Source organism: Heteronotia binoei, chromosome 19 (assembly GCF_032191835.1).
Source record: "Heteronotia binoei isolate CCM8104 ecotype False Entrance Well chromosome 19, APGP_CSIRO_Hbin_v1, whole genome shotgun sequence".
Lineage (NCBI taxonomy): Eukaryota > Metazoa > Chordata > Lepidosauria > Squamata > Gekkonidae > Heteronotia > Heteronotia binoei.
Window position 1 is genome coordinate 13,721,450 of NC_083241.1, and position 14,697 is coordinate 13,736,146.

Here is a 14,697-nt window from a genome sequence, read left to right on the forward strand (position 1 = left end):
AACAGCCCAAGGCTGCAATGAATTTCTGTGTATATAATTTAAAGCATCCAAGGGGGAAATGGGGGAGAGAGATATCGATGCAGCATCTATGATTTAGTTTTTAGCAGTTGAGGGAGGCATGAACTCCATCCAAAAAGTCACTCACCGACTCCAAAATCCTTGACACTGCTGGCTCACAGAAAGCCATTGTCTAAGGAGGAGCTGTGCATATCAGAAAGACAGTCCAACTTGTATCTCAAAGCTCAAAGTCCACATATTTGCCAAGCCAAAGGCAGCACCAGTTTGGTATAGTAGTTAAGTGTTCGGACTCTTATCTGGGAGAACCGGGTTTGATTCCCCACTCCTCCACTTGCAGCTGCTGGAATGGCCTTGGGGCAGCCGTAGCTCTCGTAGGAGTTGTCCTTGAAAGGGCAGCTGCTGTAAGAGCTCTCTCAGCTCCACCTACCTCACAGGGTGTCTGTTGTGGGGGAGGAAGATAAAGGAGATTGTAAGCCACTCTCTGAGTCCCTGACTCAGAAATAGAGAGCACGCCATTTCCAGGGAAGTCCCTGACTCAGAGAGAAGGGCGGGGTATAAATCTCTCGTCGTCTTCTTCAAAACACCTTCTTGGGTTTTGTAGGCATGAGGCTTTAAATGTGCTCTCATTTTATGTGTGAGCACATGGTGTGTGTTTTCCACATTCCTTTAAGACCTGTTTGCATGAATCCAACGAGCCCCCCAAAAGTCACACTCTTCTGTCTCCCCAAGCAATTTTCTCCTGCAGCCCCAACCCCCTCGAACATTTACTGAGCCACATTTCTTGCTTCACATCTTTCCAAGTCCAGATAAGCAATTATATTTTCCATTGACTAATTTGATATGGTGTTGTAAGGAGCTGGCCTCATACAGTGATGGAGAGAGACTTAAAGCTAAAGGTAGTCAGTCCCCTGTGGAAGCACAAGTCCTTTTTGACTCTGGGGTGACGTTGCTTTCACATCCTTTTCACGGCAGACTTTTTACGGGGTGGTTTGCCATTGCCTTCCCCAGTCATCTACACTTTCCCCCCAGCAAGCTGCGTACTCATTTTAATGACCTCGGAAGGATGGAAGGCTGAGTCAACCTGGAGCCAGCTACCTGAACCCAGCTTCCGCTGGGATCAAACTCAGATTGTGAGCAGAGAGCTCAGACTGCAGTACTGCAACTTTACCACTCTGTATCACGGAGAGTGAGACCTAGTGGACTCTTACTATGAATTCTTAGCAAACAAAAACTCCATACTTTAAAAAACACCTGGGGGCCAGTTTCTTAGAAGACCAACAGAGTGGCATTTTCCAGGATGTGCCAAGAACCTGACAATGGATGGCTAGGATGCAATGCGTTTGAGCAGGACTTTTTTGGTAGCAGAAACTCCTTTGCCTATTAGGCCATGGCCCCCTGATGTAGACAATCCTCCAGGAGCTTCCAATAGGCCCTGGGCTGAGAGCCCTGTAAGCTCTTTGAGGATTGGCTACATCAGGGGGCGTGGCCTAATATGCAAAGGAGCTCCTGCTAGAAAAAAAGCCCCGCATCTGAGACTGTTTCTTGTTTTTTAGGGAGGGGAACAACACACACACAGAGTGGCTGTTTGCACTTAGAAGCAGAGTTCAGGAGAAGACTAAAGAAAAAGAAGATATTGGATTTATATCCCACCCTCCACTCCAAAGAGTCTCAGAGCGTCTCACAATCTCCTTTACCTTCCTCCCCCACAACAGACACCCTGTGAGGTGAGTGGGGCTGGAGAGGGCTCTCACAGCTGCTGCCCTTTCAAGGACAACTTCTGCCAGAGCTATGGCTGACCCAAGGCCATTCCAGCAGCTGCAAGTGAAGGAGTGGGGAATCAAACCCGGTTCTCCCAGATAAGAGTCCGCACACTTCACCACTACACCAAACTGGCTCTCCAGTGGGCACTTCACCGATGGGTTCTCTAGTGGGCACTTTACCTGTGTACTCCTCCTCCTCCTCCGGCACCTCCAGCTGAGCTTGGAAGAAAGTGGTTTTGGAAGACTCCATGTCTGACGATGGAACCTCCAGCATCCTTGAGGCGGAGTGATGGGTGCTGACGTTGGAGAAGGGATGCTCAGCTGTTCCATACAGAATAAGACTCCATTCCTTTAACTTCCCTGCAAAAGAACAAGCTTCCATAAATACATGTATTTGTCAACTGACTAAATAATTTTCTATGCTTCAACAGGGCTGTAGCTGTAGGAATGCTAGACCTTCTATAGCAGGGGTGTAAAACATGCAGCCCGTGGGGCCAAATTAGGCCCTTGGAGGGCTCCTATCAGAGCCCTGAGCAACTGGCTGTGGTCTGCTTTCTTCTCCCTCTCTCTTGCTTCCTTCTGCATCACTGCTTGCTTTGCAGGGCTTGCTCAATCGCACAGGAGCTACAGAGCAAAGCCTCTATTTTCTCCATTGGCTGAGGCTCCTCTCTTGGGCAGGGAGAGCTTGCTTTGTCAGGCTCTCTCAATTGCACAGTAGAGCTACTAAGCCAAGTCTCTCTTCCTTCTATTGGTTGAGGCTCCTCCCCCCAATTCTGGCCCCCTGGGGAAGGAAGGAAACAGTCAGAGCTTCATTTGTCCAGTTCCCTGGATCAACAGGGTAGAGATACAAAGAGAGCACCTTTAAGACCAACAAGTGCTAATGTTTTAAACATGTTTTTTACTAAACTGCGGGGCAGAGGCAGAGAGAAACAAACTTGGCGACGATCCCAGCAGCAGCAGCCGCACCAAGGAACTTGGACAAAGAGTGGCTCAGTTGTGGGCTGCAGGTGCAGGCTGGGAGGGCTGCAAGGGGGGGGGAATGGGGCGGGGGGAGCTGGCCCTGGGCCCCTAAAGGTGTGGGGGCCTACAGGCCAGTGCCTACTTGGCCTAATTGTCAATCCAGCTCTGCCCACGGCTGTTCGTTGCAAGGGAACGAGAGGACGCCATTTCCAGGGAAGTTTATTCTAACCGAGGAATTTTCCGTGGTCTAGAGGAATGCAGCTTAAAAAACACCAATCTTGGCTGTTCCCTCCTCCCCATTCCATCATCTCTGCTAGCCAGTCCCTTGGCTATGAAAAATCTCACGGGACTAACCACATTTTTTTCATTCAATGGCACTCAAAAGCAGGGGGCCCCAACCCCCAGGCTGTGGACCGGTACCGGTCCATGGCCTGTTAGCAACCAGGCCGCGGAGTGAGGCAGAGGCACTGTGCTGCCCCTTTCGCCCTCCCGGGTCCCAGGTGTTGGAAATATGTATCTGTTTTGTATGTCCTTTGCAATGTTCTAAAGTTCTAGTCATTATAGGGTTAACACTGTGCCTGAATCCCTAGGAAGAAGATACTGACTGCTGTCAATCAAGGTCAAGAAGCGGGAAAACCTGTTTTGTCTGTTTGGTCAGTTAGTCAGGTGACTTCCTCTGTTCAGGCAGAGAGTTCAAGGAGGAGGAGGAAGTGGTCTCCCATTAAGCACATGATCTTTTAGTGTGAGGATGTCGTTCTATAGTGTTTGTTATTTTCACCTCCCAGTACCCTTTCCCTGTAGAAATAAATATGTTTTTGTTTTTTCATGTTAAATGCCTCTCCATGATTATTTGATCCAGTGGTCCATCACACTGTTTGAGATAAAGAAACAGAATTTCAAACAGAAATCCCTAACACCAGGTGGATGAAAGAGGCAGCGCAGCCTCAGTCCGAAGCACTACCTCTTTCATTCGCCCGGGTCCCGGGCAGGCAGAAGAGGCAGCTTGGCAGTGACCTTTGCCTATCCCTCATTTAAAAACCCTCCCATGGTGGGCTGGGATGGGGTGTAGGCCTGGGGGGGAGCCTGATGTCATGGGCTGAGGCCGGGTCAGGCAAAGTCCAGGGGCAGTCCAAGGTCTGTAGCTGGTGAGCAAAGAGGGTCCAAGGCGCCAAAACCGAATCATAGTCCAGGTATCGCAGGTCAGAGGTTCAGAAGCCGAAGTGAGGGGGTCCAGAAGTCAAAGCCAAAGTCAGGGAGTCCAGAAGCCAAAGTCAAAAGCCGAAGTGGATACTAGAACGTCAGGTAAGTGACTAGTTGTTTCCACAAAGCCTCCTCCCAAAGCCCACAGCTATATAGCCCTCTGCTGGCTGTTGCCCATTTGGGCTAATTGCTGGCTCAGAGAGGCAGCCAGGATCCTGCTGAGACTCAAGCATCCTCACTCCAGAAGGGCCAGAATCCTTTCAAAACTCAGGGCTCAGGGAGCGTCTTGCTCGTGAGCGTGCCGCCATCCTCCGATCCCTGAGGTCCTGACGAAGGCGGTCATGCACACGAGCCACCCGAGAGGGCGAGGCAGGGGGGCTTGGATCTTCTCCAGCAGGAGGCAGGGGCACTGGTGCAGGTGGCAGGGGCACAGTTTCTTCTGCAGGCTCAGCTTCTTCTGCAGGGTCCCCAGCACCCATGACACCTGAGGCAGCAAAACCCCCAGCCCCCCAACCTCACCAGTCCATAGAAAAATTGTCTTCCACAAGATCGGTTCCTGGTACCAAAAAGGTTGAGGGCCACTGCCCAAAAGGGCAGGTTGGGTCCAATGTCCAATATGTCTGGCTGGAAGCAGAAGCACTAAATCTCCTGATTCCTTGGAAACGTGTCAAAATGTACCCGCACGCATTATGCATTCCATGGGTGCCCTTACTAATAAGCTCAGAGTTAGTTGGTTGCTCCAGTATTCTTTTTAAATATCAAGAAGTTTTCACAATAATTCACCCAGGCACTGAACAATTTCCCCCCTGAAAAGTTCCAGAAAGGGCAAGAGGAAGGAACCTGTTTGCAGAGACTTAGGACAGCTTTCGGTGCTGAACATATGGTTGGAAGGTTGTCAGAACACACACACATACAGACATACCCAGTGGATGCCGGCAAAGCGGATTGCTGGCAATAATGGAGGGGAACGCTATCCAACATGGTAGCCATCAGTAGGTGGTGATGGAGGCAGAGGGCTGCTTTATTCGTGCCACCCAAATGCAGGCCTGCTAACCAGCTAGGAGCCCCTGCCGATGTCACCAGCCTGCTGTTACCCAATCAGCAATCCAGTACTTGCGTGGTTCTGTTTCTTTGTCCAGATCTCTATCTGTTCAAATTTGCATGCAGAAGGTCCCAAATTCAATCCCCACTGTCTTCAAGTTAAAGGATCAAGTGGCAGAATACCTACTTGGCATGCAGATAGTCCCAGGTTAACATCCCCAGCATTTCCCATTAAAAGGGTCAGGTAGTAGATCATGTGAAAGATGGCATCAACAGGGCTATAGCTGTACCAATGCTAAGGGGAGGGACGGTGGCTCAGTGGCAGAGCATCTGCTTGGGAAGCAGAAGGTCCCAGGTTCAATCCCTGGCATCTCCAAAAAAGGGTCCAGGCAAATAGGTGTGAAAAACCTCAGCTTGAGACCCTGGAGAGCCGCTGCCAGTCTGAGAAGACAATACTGACTTTGATGGACCAAGGGTCTGATTCAGTATAAGGCAGCTTCATATGTTCATATGTACACCCCCGTACAGGGATACACTCATTTTAAAAGTTTGCCTTTTTGGCTGAAGAGTCACTGCCAGTCTGTGTAGACCAGAAGTGGCCACACTTGCTTAATGTAAGAGCCACACAGAATAAACATCAGATTTTGAGAGCTGCAAGATATTTGTACCTGTTGATTTATACCCCGCCCCTCCCACGAATGTTAGATCTTTGAGAGTTGCAAGACATGAATGTCAGAGGAAGGAAGGAAGGAAGGAAGGAAGGAAGGAAGGAAGGAAGGAAGGAAGGAAGGAAGGAAGGAAGGAAGGAAGGGAGGAAGGGAGGAAGGGAGGAAGGGAGGAAGGGAGGAAGGGAGGAAGGGAGGAAGGGAGGAAGGAAGGAAGGAAGGAAGGAAGGAAGGAAGGAAGGAAGGAAGGAAGGAAGGAAGGAAGGAAGGAAGGAAGGAAGGAAGGAAGGAAGGAAGGAAGGAAGGAAGGAAGGAAGGAAGGAAGGAAGGAACTCCAAGTCGCCAGCTGGCTTGACTTGGAGAAGTGATTTAAAGAGACAAATGACTTCTCCAAGCCGGCTGACGGGGTGGTGAAGGCTTCGAGAACCAATATGTGTGAAAGAGCCACATGTGGCTCAAGAGTTGCAGTTTGGCTACCCCTGGCATAGATAATACTGGCCTTGATAGATCAGGGGTGGGACTCAGTGGTAGGCAGCTGCACACGTTCATGTGACTTCAGAGGGAGAAGATGTTAAAAAGACTCTGGAGAACCACAAAGTAGATAATACAGAACTTGGTAGCCTGATGACCTCAAACAGCTTCCTGGGTTCATCAGGGCTATGGCTACAGACCCCATGCTTCCGTGGCAAAGCACCAAATGCTAGAAACCCAGGGGTGAAATTCTAGCAGGAGCTCCTTTGCATATTAGGCCGCACACTCCTGTTGTAGCCAATCCTCCTGGAGCTTACAGGGCTCTTTTTTGTAAACTCTTGGAGGATTGGCTTCATCAGGGATCTGTGGCCTAATATGCAAAGGAGCTCCTGCTAGAATTCCAGCCCTGTGGAAACCCCACGGTCAATCCCTGGCATATCTCATTAAAAGGTATCTGGCAAGTCTCCTCTCATATCCCCCACATGAACATCTGTACCTTCACCACCAATCTGTACATCCAGTGATCTCAAGGAACCTGGCTCACCGGCAATAGCCAGTTTGGTGTAGTGATTAAGTGTGCGGGCTCCTATCTGCGAGAACCGGGTTTGATTCCCCACTCTTCCACTTGCAGCTGCTGGAATGGCCTTGGGTCAGCCATAGCTCTTGCAGAGCTGTACTTGAAAGGGTGGCTTCTGTGAGCGCTCTCTCAGCCCATCCTATCTCACAGGGTCTCTGTTGTGGGGGAAGGTAAAGGAGATTGTGAGCTGCTCTGAGATCCAGCATGGAGGGTGCGATATAAATCCAATATCTTCTTCAAAGCTAAGTTCCAACTAGATGGGTAACCAAGATGGACTTCTTGGAAACGACAGCAGAGTTTGCAAGGCAGGGCATTCATGCCCATTCATTCCAACAGCCTGGGTTTTTTGAGCCTGACGGCCTCAATAAACCAAGCCTTTCCCCTCCTGTCAGGACAGCACAGAGTTTGCAGTATTCTGAGAGATTCTGAGATTCTTTTGACTAGATTCATATCAGAATTATTTTAATGCTGCTTTTGCTTCCTGTCCAAACTGTGGCCAAATACAGCTTGGTTAAGAACACTGTTGCCTCTTGTACTCTAACAGGTGGGGGGAGGGGGAGGAGAACCCATTTCTGAATGCAGTTCAGGTTCTCACTGGCAAGGAGATGAGGGGCCAGAAAACTAGGAGAGGGGAGAACTCCTGAAGAACTCGAACGTGGCTTCTCAAGCACAACATACCATTAACTGTTAGTGTCAACCCTCCGTAGGTGTGAAAGCTTCAGAGAGGAAAAGGAAATTCTATACTGTGTACGGTGAAATTAAAACAACAACCCCCTTCCATTTTACAGATGGCAGGTTCACAAAGAGGTTTCACTTTGGCCCCACTGCTAGACTAGAGCAGGCTTTTTATGTGCATCCACACAACACCCTTCTCTAATTGTTTGTGTTCTGTGCTCTCCCCACCCCACTTTTCCCAGCTTTGGCTCAGTACGGCTCTTCTGGGAAATATCACAATCCGAGTGTTGTGTGGACAAGGAAAGAGGTGTGCATTTCAGCAATTCCTGCCCAGATCGGCCCTTGCCCAACCACTCCTGTTCCCAACATACTGTGAAAGGTTAAAATGACTAACTGACTAGCTTTAGTCCAGGGGTGGCCAAACTTGCTTGAAAGTAAGAGCCACACAGAATAAACGTCAGATATTTGAGAGCCGCAAGACATGAACGTCAGAGGTTTTGAGAGTCGCAGGGAAAGAAGGAAGGCAAATAGATGGGGGAGGGAGAGGTGTGAAGAAAGCAATTTTAACTTCAAACACAATCTCTAAGCCAAGGGTGGCCAACGGTAGCTCTCCAGATGTTTTTTTGCCTACAACTCCCATCAGCCCCAGCCAGTATCGGAGTTGTAGTCAAAAAACATCTGAAGAGCTACCGTTGGCCACCCCTGTTCTAAGCTGCCAGCTGACTTGGCTTGAAAAAGTGATTTAAAGAGACAAATGCCCTCTCCAAGGTGGCCAAGGAGGCACTGGGGGCTTTGAGAGCTACACAATATTTGTGAAAGAGTCACACGTGGCTCCCGAGCCACAGTTTAGTCACCCCTGCTTTAGCCTTTTGATGGCACAGGGGTGGTGGTGGCAGCTGTGGGGACCTGGGGAGCTTGGCTCCCCATGGATAGTCCACTGCCACTGGGAATGCAGAACCAGCCACAGCTGCAATGGAAGCAACATGGCAAGTCTTCACCATGTGAAGAAGAAGAAGAAGAAGATGATATTGGATTTATATCCCGCCCTCCACTCCGAAGAGTCTCAGAGCGGCTCACAATCTCCTTTCCCTTCCTCCCCCACAACAGACACCCTGTGAGGTGGGTGGGGCTGAGAGAGCTCTCACAGCAGCTGCCCTTTCAAGGACAACCTCTGCCAGAGCTATGGCTGACCCAAGGCCATTCCAGCAGGTACAAGTGGAAGAGTGGGGAATCAAACCCGGTTCTCCCAGATAAGAGTCCACACACTTAACCACTACACCAAACTGGCTCTCCTGGGACGCAGTCATGTGCTAACCATTGTGATAAATGTTATCAGAAAATGTTGTAATGACGTTCAAAAATGCGCTCAAAGTTGCTCTGCACTTGGGAAACATCAGCTGATATGTGGAGTACCATCACGAAAAGGAATCTGCAACCGAGAGAACTCCAGTTTTCCGGGTTATACCGCTGAGCAGGGGTGGGATTCTAACAGGAGCTCTTTTGCATATTAGGCCACGCACCCCTGATGCAGCCAATCCTCCAAGAGCTTACAAAAAAGAGCCCCGTAAGCTCTTGGAGGATTGGTTACATCAGGGCTGTGTGGCCTAATATGCAAAGGAGCTCCTGAACTGAACTGTTTCGGATGGCATATAACATCTAACGGGAGAGGGCTGCCACCGCATCTGGATCTATCGCATTTCAGTACTAACTGCCTGGGATCTGTACGCGTTGAGAAAGGAAAATATTACATGATCCACCTGAACAGATGAAGTAGCACCGCTGCAATGTTATTTGATTGTTTTATTGTTTTAATATCGCTTAGCGTTTATTGTATATTTTATGTTGTTAGCTGCCTTGAGTCTGCATAGAATGGGTGGGATATAAAAATAACGTGAATAAATAAATAAATAAATCCGACTCCTGCCTCTGAGGATGCCAGTCACAGTTGCTGGCGAAACGTCGGGTCTCATAATGCCAAGACCACGGTCATACAACCCAGCAAATCTACAACTTATGCATCTGCAACAGTCCACCCACCATAGAAGCAGGCTGTTGGTTTTTTTTAACAGGGATGCAGTTCATGCTGTCTTGGTGCCAGGGGTGTATGGCCTAATATGCAAATAAGTTCCTGCTGGGCTTTTTCTACAAAAAGGGTCCTGCGTAGAAGAAGACCAGCCGCAAGACACTCACCTAGCATTTCTGGGTTTCGAACACGATACGGCTTATCCTGGATTTCCAGGGTCCATTCTCCGGCCGCCTTCTCTCCCCAGCAATGGACGGTCATGAATTCCCAGTGCTTAAAGCCATCGATGGAACTGTCGTGTTGCCTGTGAACAGGAGGAACAACCAATGAAGTCACACCAAGGGAACTGAAAAGGCAACACTATGATGCGTCCAGAAAAACTCTTAAATGGAGCACTTTCAGGCACCATCTTTGGGAGTAGACAGAAATACCTTCTAAGAAGAAGAGATATTGGATTTATATCCCGCCCTCCACTCCGAAGAGTCTCAGAGCGGCTCACAATCTCCTTTACCTTCCCCTCCCCCACAACAGACACCCTGTGAGGTAGATGAAGATATTGGATTTATATCCCGCCATCCACTCCAAAGAGTCTCAGACCGGCTCACAATCTCCTTTCCCTTCCTCCCCCCCACAACAGGCACCCTGCGAGGTAGATGAAGATACTGGATTTATATCCCGCCCTCCACTCCGAAGAGTCTCAGAGTGGCTCACCATCTCCTTTACCTTCCTCCCCCACAACAGACACCCTGTGAGGTGGGTGGGGCTGGAGAGGGCTCTCACAGCAGCTGCCCTTTCAAGGACAACCTCTGCCAGAGCTCTGGCTCACCCAAGGCCATGCTAGCAGGTGCAAGTGGAGGAGTGGGGAATCAAACCCGGTTCTCCCAGATAAGAGTCCGCACACTTAACTACTACACCAAACCGGCTCTCCTTCTAAGAGGATCAAGGGCAAGTTTGTCTGATGTGGGATAAACACTTTCTCCTCAGGCTGCATATCTGACACCCCTGGCGTATAGCTTACTGTAGATAAGATCGTATTATAAGAACATAAGAGAAGCCATGTTGGATCAGGCCAATGGCCCATCCAGTCCAACACTCTGTGTCACACACTGGCCAAATTTTTTTTTATACACACACACACACACACACTGTGGCTAATAGCCACTGATGGACCTCTGCTCCATATTTTTATCTAACCCCCTCTTGAAGCTGGCTATGCTTGTAGCTGCCACCACCTCCTGTGGCAGTGAATTCCACATGTTAATCACCCTTTGGGTGAAGAAGTACCTCCTTTATCCGTTCTAATCCGACTGCTCAGAAATTTCATCGAATGCCCACGAGTTCTTGTATTGTGAGAAAGGGAGAAAAGTACCTCTTTCTCTACCCTCTCTATCCCATGCATAATCTTGTAAACCTCTATCATGTCACCCTGCAGTCGACGTTTCTCCAAGCTAAAGAGCCCCAAGCGTTTTAACCTTTCTTCATAGGAAAAGTATTCCAAACCTTTAATCATTCTAGTTGCCCTTTTCTGCACTTTTTCCAATGCTATATCCTTTTTGAGGTGCGGTTGGCCAGAATTGCACACAGTATTCCAAATGAGACCGCACCATCGATTTATACAGGCGCATTATGATACTTGCTGATTTGTTTTCAATTCCCTTCCTAATAATTCCCAGCATGGTGTTGGCCTTTTTTATTGCAAACGCACACTGCCTTGACATTTTCAGTGAGTTATCTACCACGACCCCAAGATCTCTCTCTTGGTCATTCTCTGCCAGTTCACACCCCATCAACTTGTATTTGTAGCTGGGATCCTTGGCCCCAATATGCATTACTTTGCACTTGGCCACATTGAACCTCATCTGCCACGTTGACGCCCACTCACCCAGCCTCAACAGATCCCTTTGGAGTTCCTCACAATCCTCTCTGGTTCTCACCACTCTGAACAATTTAGTGTCATATGCAAACTATTAGTTGTAGGACCTCCTCTCTTGTCACCTCAATCTGACTCAGGTCTTTCAATACCCCTTCCAATATAAGTGGTTCTGGAGCAGGCAAATACTTCTCATCTTCCAGTGAAGACGGAGGCAAAAAATGCATTCAGCTTCTCAGCCATTTCCCTATCCTCCTTCAGTAATCCTTTGACCCCCTGGTCATCCAAGGGCCCCACTGCCTCCCTGGCTGGCTTCCTGCTTCTAACATATTTGAAAAAAAATTTATTGTTGGTCTTTATGTTTTTTGCAATATGCTCTTCATAGTCCCTTTTTGCCTGCCTGATCACAGTCTTGCATTTGATTTGCCACAGCCTGTGTTCCCTTTTATTAATCTCACTTGGACTAGCTTTCCACCGCTTAAGGAGTCCTTCTTACCTTTTACAGCTTCCATTACTTTGTTTGTTAACCATGCAGGCCTTCTCTTATACCTGTTTGTGCCTTTCCTAACTTGTGGTATATATTTTATCTGAGCTTCTAGGATTGTAGTCTTAAATAGCCTCCAAGCTTCCCCAAGGGTTTTGACTGTATTTACCTTTCCTTTCAGTTTCCTCTTCACATGCCTCCTCATCTCAGAGAATTTACTCCTTTTAAAGTTAAATGTGGTTGTGGCGGTCTTTTTGGGCAACTCCCTATTTATACAAACGGTGAAATCAATAACGTTATCGTTACTGCTCCTAAGCAGTACGATCACTTTTACATCTCTCACCAAGTCTTGGGCATTACTTAGGACCAAATCCAAGATCGCCCCCACCCCCCGGTAGGTTCAGAGACCATCTGCTCCATAGCACAGTCATTGAGAGCATCTAGAAACTCAATCTCTTTCGACCAGAACACATATTGACCCAGTCAATCCGCGGGTAGTTAAAATCACCTATGACGACACAGTTTTTACGTCTAGCCACTATCTTTTAAGCCTTCCATCATATTATAGTCGTCCTCTATCTTTTGATTTGGGCCCTCTATTTCAACCCAAAGCATATCTAGAAGGGAATCTAATTCTCTGACCTAAGTCTTACTGGACCGTATGCCCTCTGACATACAGAGCCACCCCACCTCCAGCCCTTCCCTCTCTATCCTTCCGATATAACTTATATCCAGGAATCACCGTGTCCCACTGATTCTCCTCATTCTACCAAGTTTCTGAAATTCCCACAATGTCTATGTTTTCTCCCAACACTAAACATTCCAACTCACCAATTTTACTTTGAACACTTCTAGCATTTGTGGACAAACATCTATAATTTCCCAGGCAAGCTAGGCCCGCCACCTTCCTCCTGCTGCCTCGAGACTCTGGCAGGCAGTCCATTCTGTTTGTCACCATCTCAGTGGACAACTCTGATCCATTACCCGGTAGAAAAGTAACAGCTAACCCTTCATCTCTTTGAGATGAGTCCTCCCGAACCAGAGACATTTCATCTCCTGTCGGCTTTCCCCCAAGATTTAGTTTAAAAATTGCTCTGCCACCTTTTTGATTTTAAGCGCCAGCAGCCTGGTTCCATCTGGGGACAAGTGGAGACTGTCTTTTTTGTACAGCTCCCGCTTGTTCCAGAAAGCATCCCAGTGCCTAACAAACTTAAACCCTTCCTCCTTACACCATCGTCTCATCCACACATTGAGACTTCTAATTTGTGCCTGTCTCTCCAGCCCTGCACGTGGAACAGGTAGCACTTCTGAGAAGGCTACCTTGGAGGTCCTGGCCTTAAGTCTCCCACCTAGCAGCCTAAATTTTTCCTCCAGGGCCTCATGACTGCATTTCCCCACATCGTTGGTGCCAACATGCACCACGACCACCGGCTCCTCCCCAGCACTGTCTATTAGCCTATCTACTACACGCGTAATGTAATGTCCGCTACCTTCGCACCAGGCAGGCAAGTCACCATACGGTCAGTACGCGATTTTGTCAGTACACTGTCTACTTGCCTAAGGATTGAATCACCAACTACCAAGACCCCGCCCCCCTCCCTGCCCAGGGATGGTTCCTTGGCGCGAAAGGATTCCCGCTCACCAACTGAAGAAGAGGTCCCTTCTGAGGGCGCATTCCCCTTATCCTCAGCCCGGTGCCCTGTTCCCTCTCGACCCTCACGCTCCCTGGCAGCAACGGGGCTGCCACGTTCAGAGTCAACATCATCAGCACAATCATCACCACTCACAGACGCTGATCTTCTCAGGCAGATGGCAACTGCTGATTCTCCAGCACTCCGGGGCCTGATTCCAGTTGGAACTCTGGCAACGAAATGGCCTTAGGCAGTGTTCAAACGCTGAAGAACAGCACTGTGTAGTGGTTTATTTACCTTTATTTATTGACATTATGTATAGTCTGCCTTTCTCACAGGGACTCAAGGTGGGCTACACAGAGTGAGTCAGTTCAGTTGCCAAAATAAGACATTCAATAACCAATGTATTAGGATTTTAGAAGTCTGGAATTTATGTATGGCTTAATGTGTCATGTTAATACTTCTGCTATGCTTTAGTTCTTTCTGGTGGTTACAGACTTCTAAAATCCTAACAGCTCCCACTGAATCCGAGGCCTGGTTACTACACAGTGCTGTTCTTCAGCATTTGAACACTGCCTAAGGCCATTTCGTTGCCAGAGTTCCAACTGGAATCAGGCCCCGGAGTGCTGGAGAATCAGCAGTTGCCGTCTGCCTGAGAAGATCAGCGCCTGTGAGTGGGTCAGCATGTCAGGACAGGGTTTCAGACCTGACATACCATCTAGCGAGGACTGAGACCATCTGTTTTCACACCTACTTTGGCAGAAACAGCCCCCAGATTTGCTGTGCGCTGATTATCAGGAACAAGTGGGGACCAAAAATAAAAAGAGCTAAAAATCTGGAAAGACAAAGGGCATCTCACTTCAGTTAAGCAACATGCAAAAGCAATGAGAGAGGGACACACGGAGATTTCTGCCTCCCTGGCACTAGCACCTCTGCAAGGAAAAGAGTCCATATTACAGACCTTGAAGCAAGCGAGCTACTGTACTCACAGGCAATACTCCCTCTAAACTGTGGAGTCTTGTGAGCAAAAATTCCATTTTGTGAGCTACTGGCATTAAAGTTGTGAGCTACTGCATAAATCTGGTTGCTCTGGGGCCATTTTTCCTGAGTTAAGACAAAAATATGTGAGCTGAAGGCTAAGAAATGGAGCTAGCCAGGAGTTGTTTTGTAGAAAAACAGGTGCTGGAGCTCATCCAGGGATTCTTATGCAGCCGCACCTACTGTTCAATGGACAAGGTGGGAAGAAGGAGGTGGAACTCTCAGAAAGGTTCAGGAGCTGCGCTCCTGTGAGCTCCCGCTGAATCCGAGGCCTGGAGCTAGCT

The 14,697-nt window shown here is 48.6% G+C and overlaps 1 protein-coding gene across 1 annotated transcript in view; it reads right to left on the reverse strand.

Annotated features, from left to right (window-relative positions):
* PCSK6 (proprotein convertase subtilisin/kexin type 6) overlaps positions 1-14,697 on the reverse strand; it is a 183,010-nt gene that overhangs the window by 41,762 nt on the left and 126,551 nt on the right. The window contains exons 13-14 of the mRNA XM_060259949.1: positions 9,558-9,694; positions 1,959-2,138 (exon numbers count right to left, since the gene is read on the reverse strand). Of these exons, the coding sequence (XP_060115932.1) occupies positions 1,959-2,138; positions 9,558-9,694 (317 nt within the window). The remainder of the gene's footprint in view (positions 1-1,958; positions 2,139-9,557; positions 9,695-14,697) is intronic.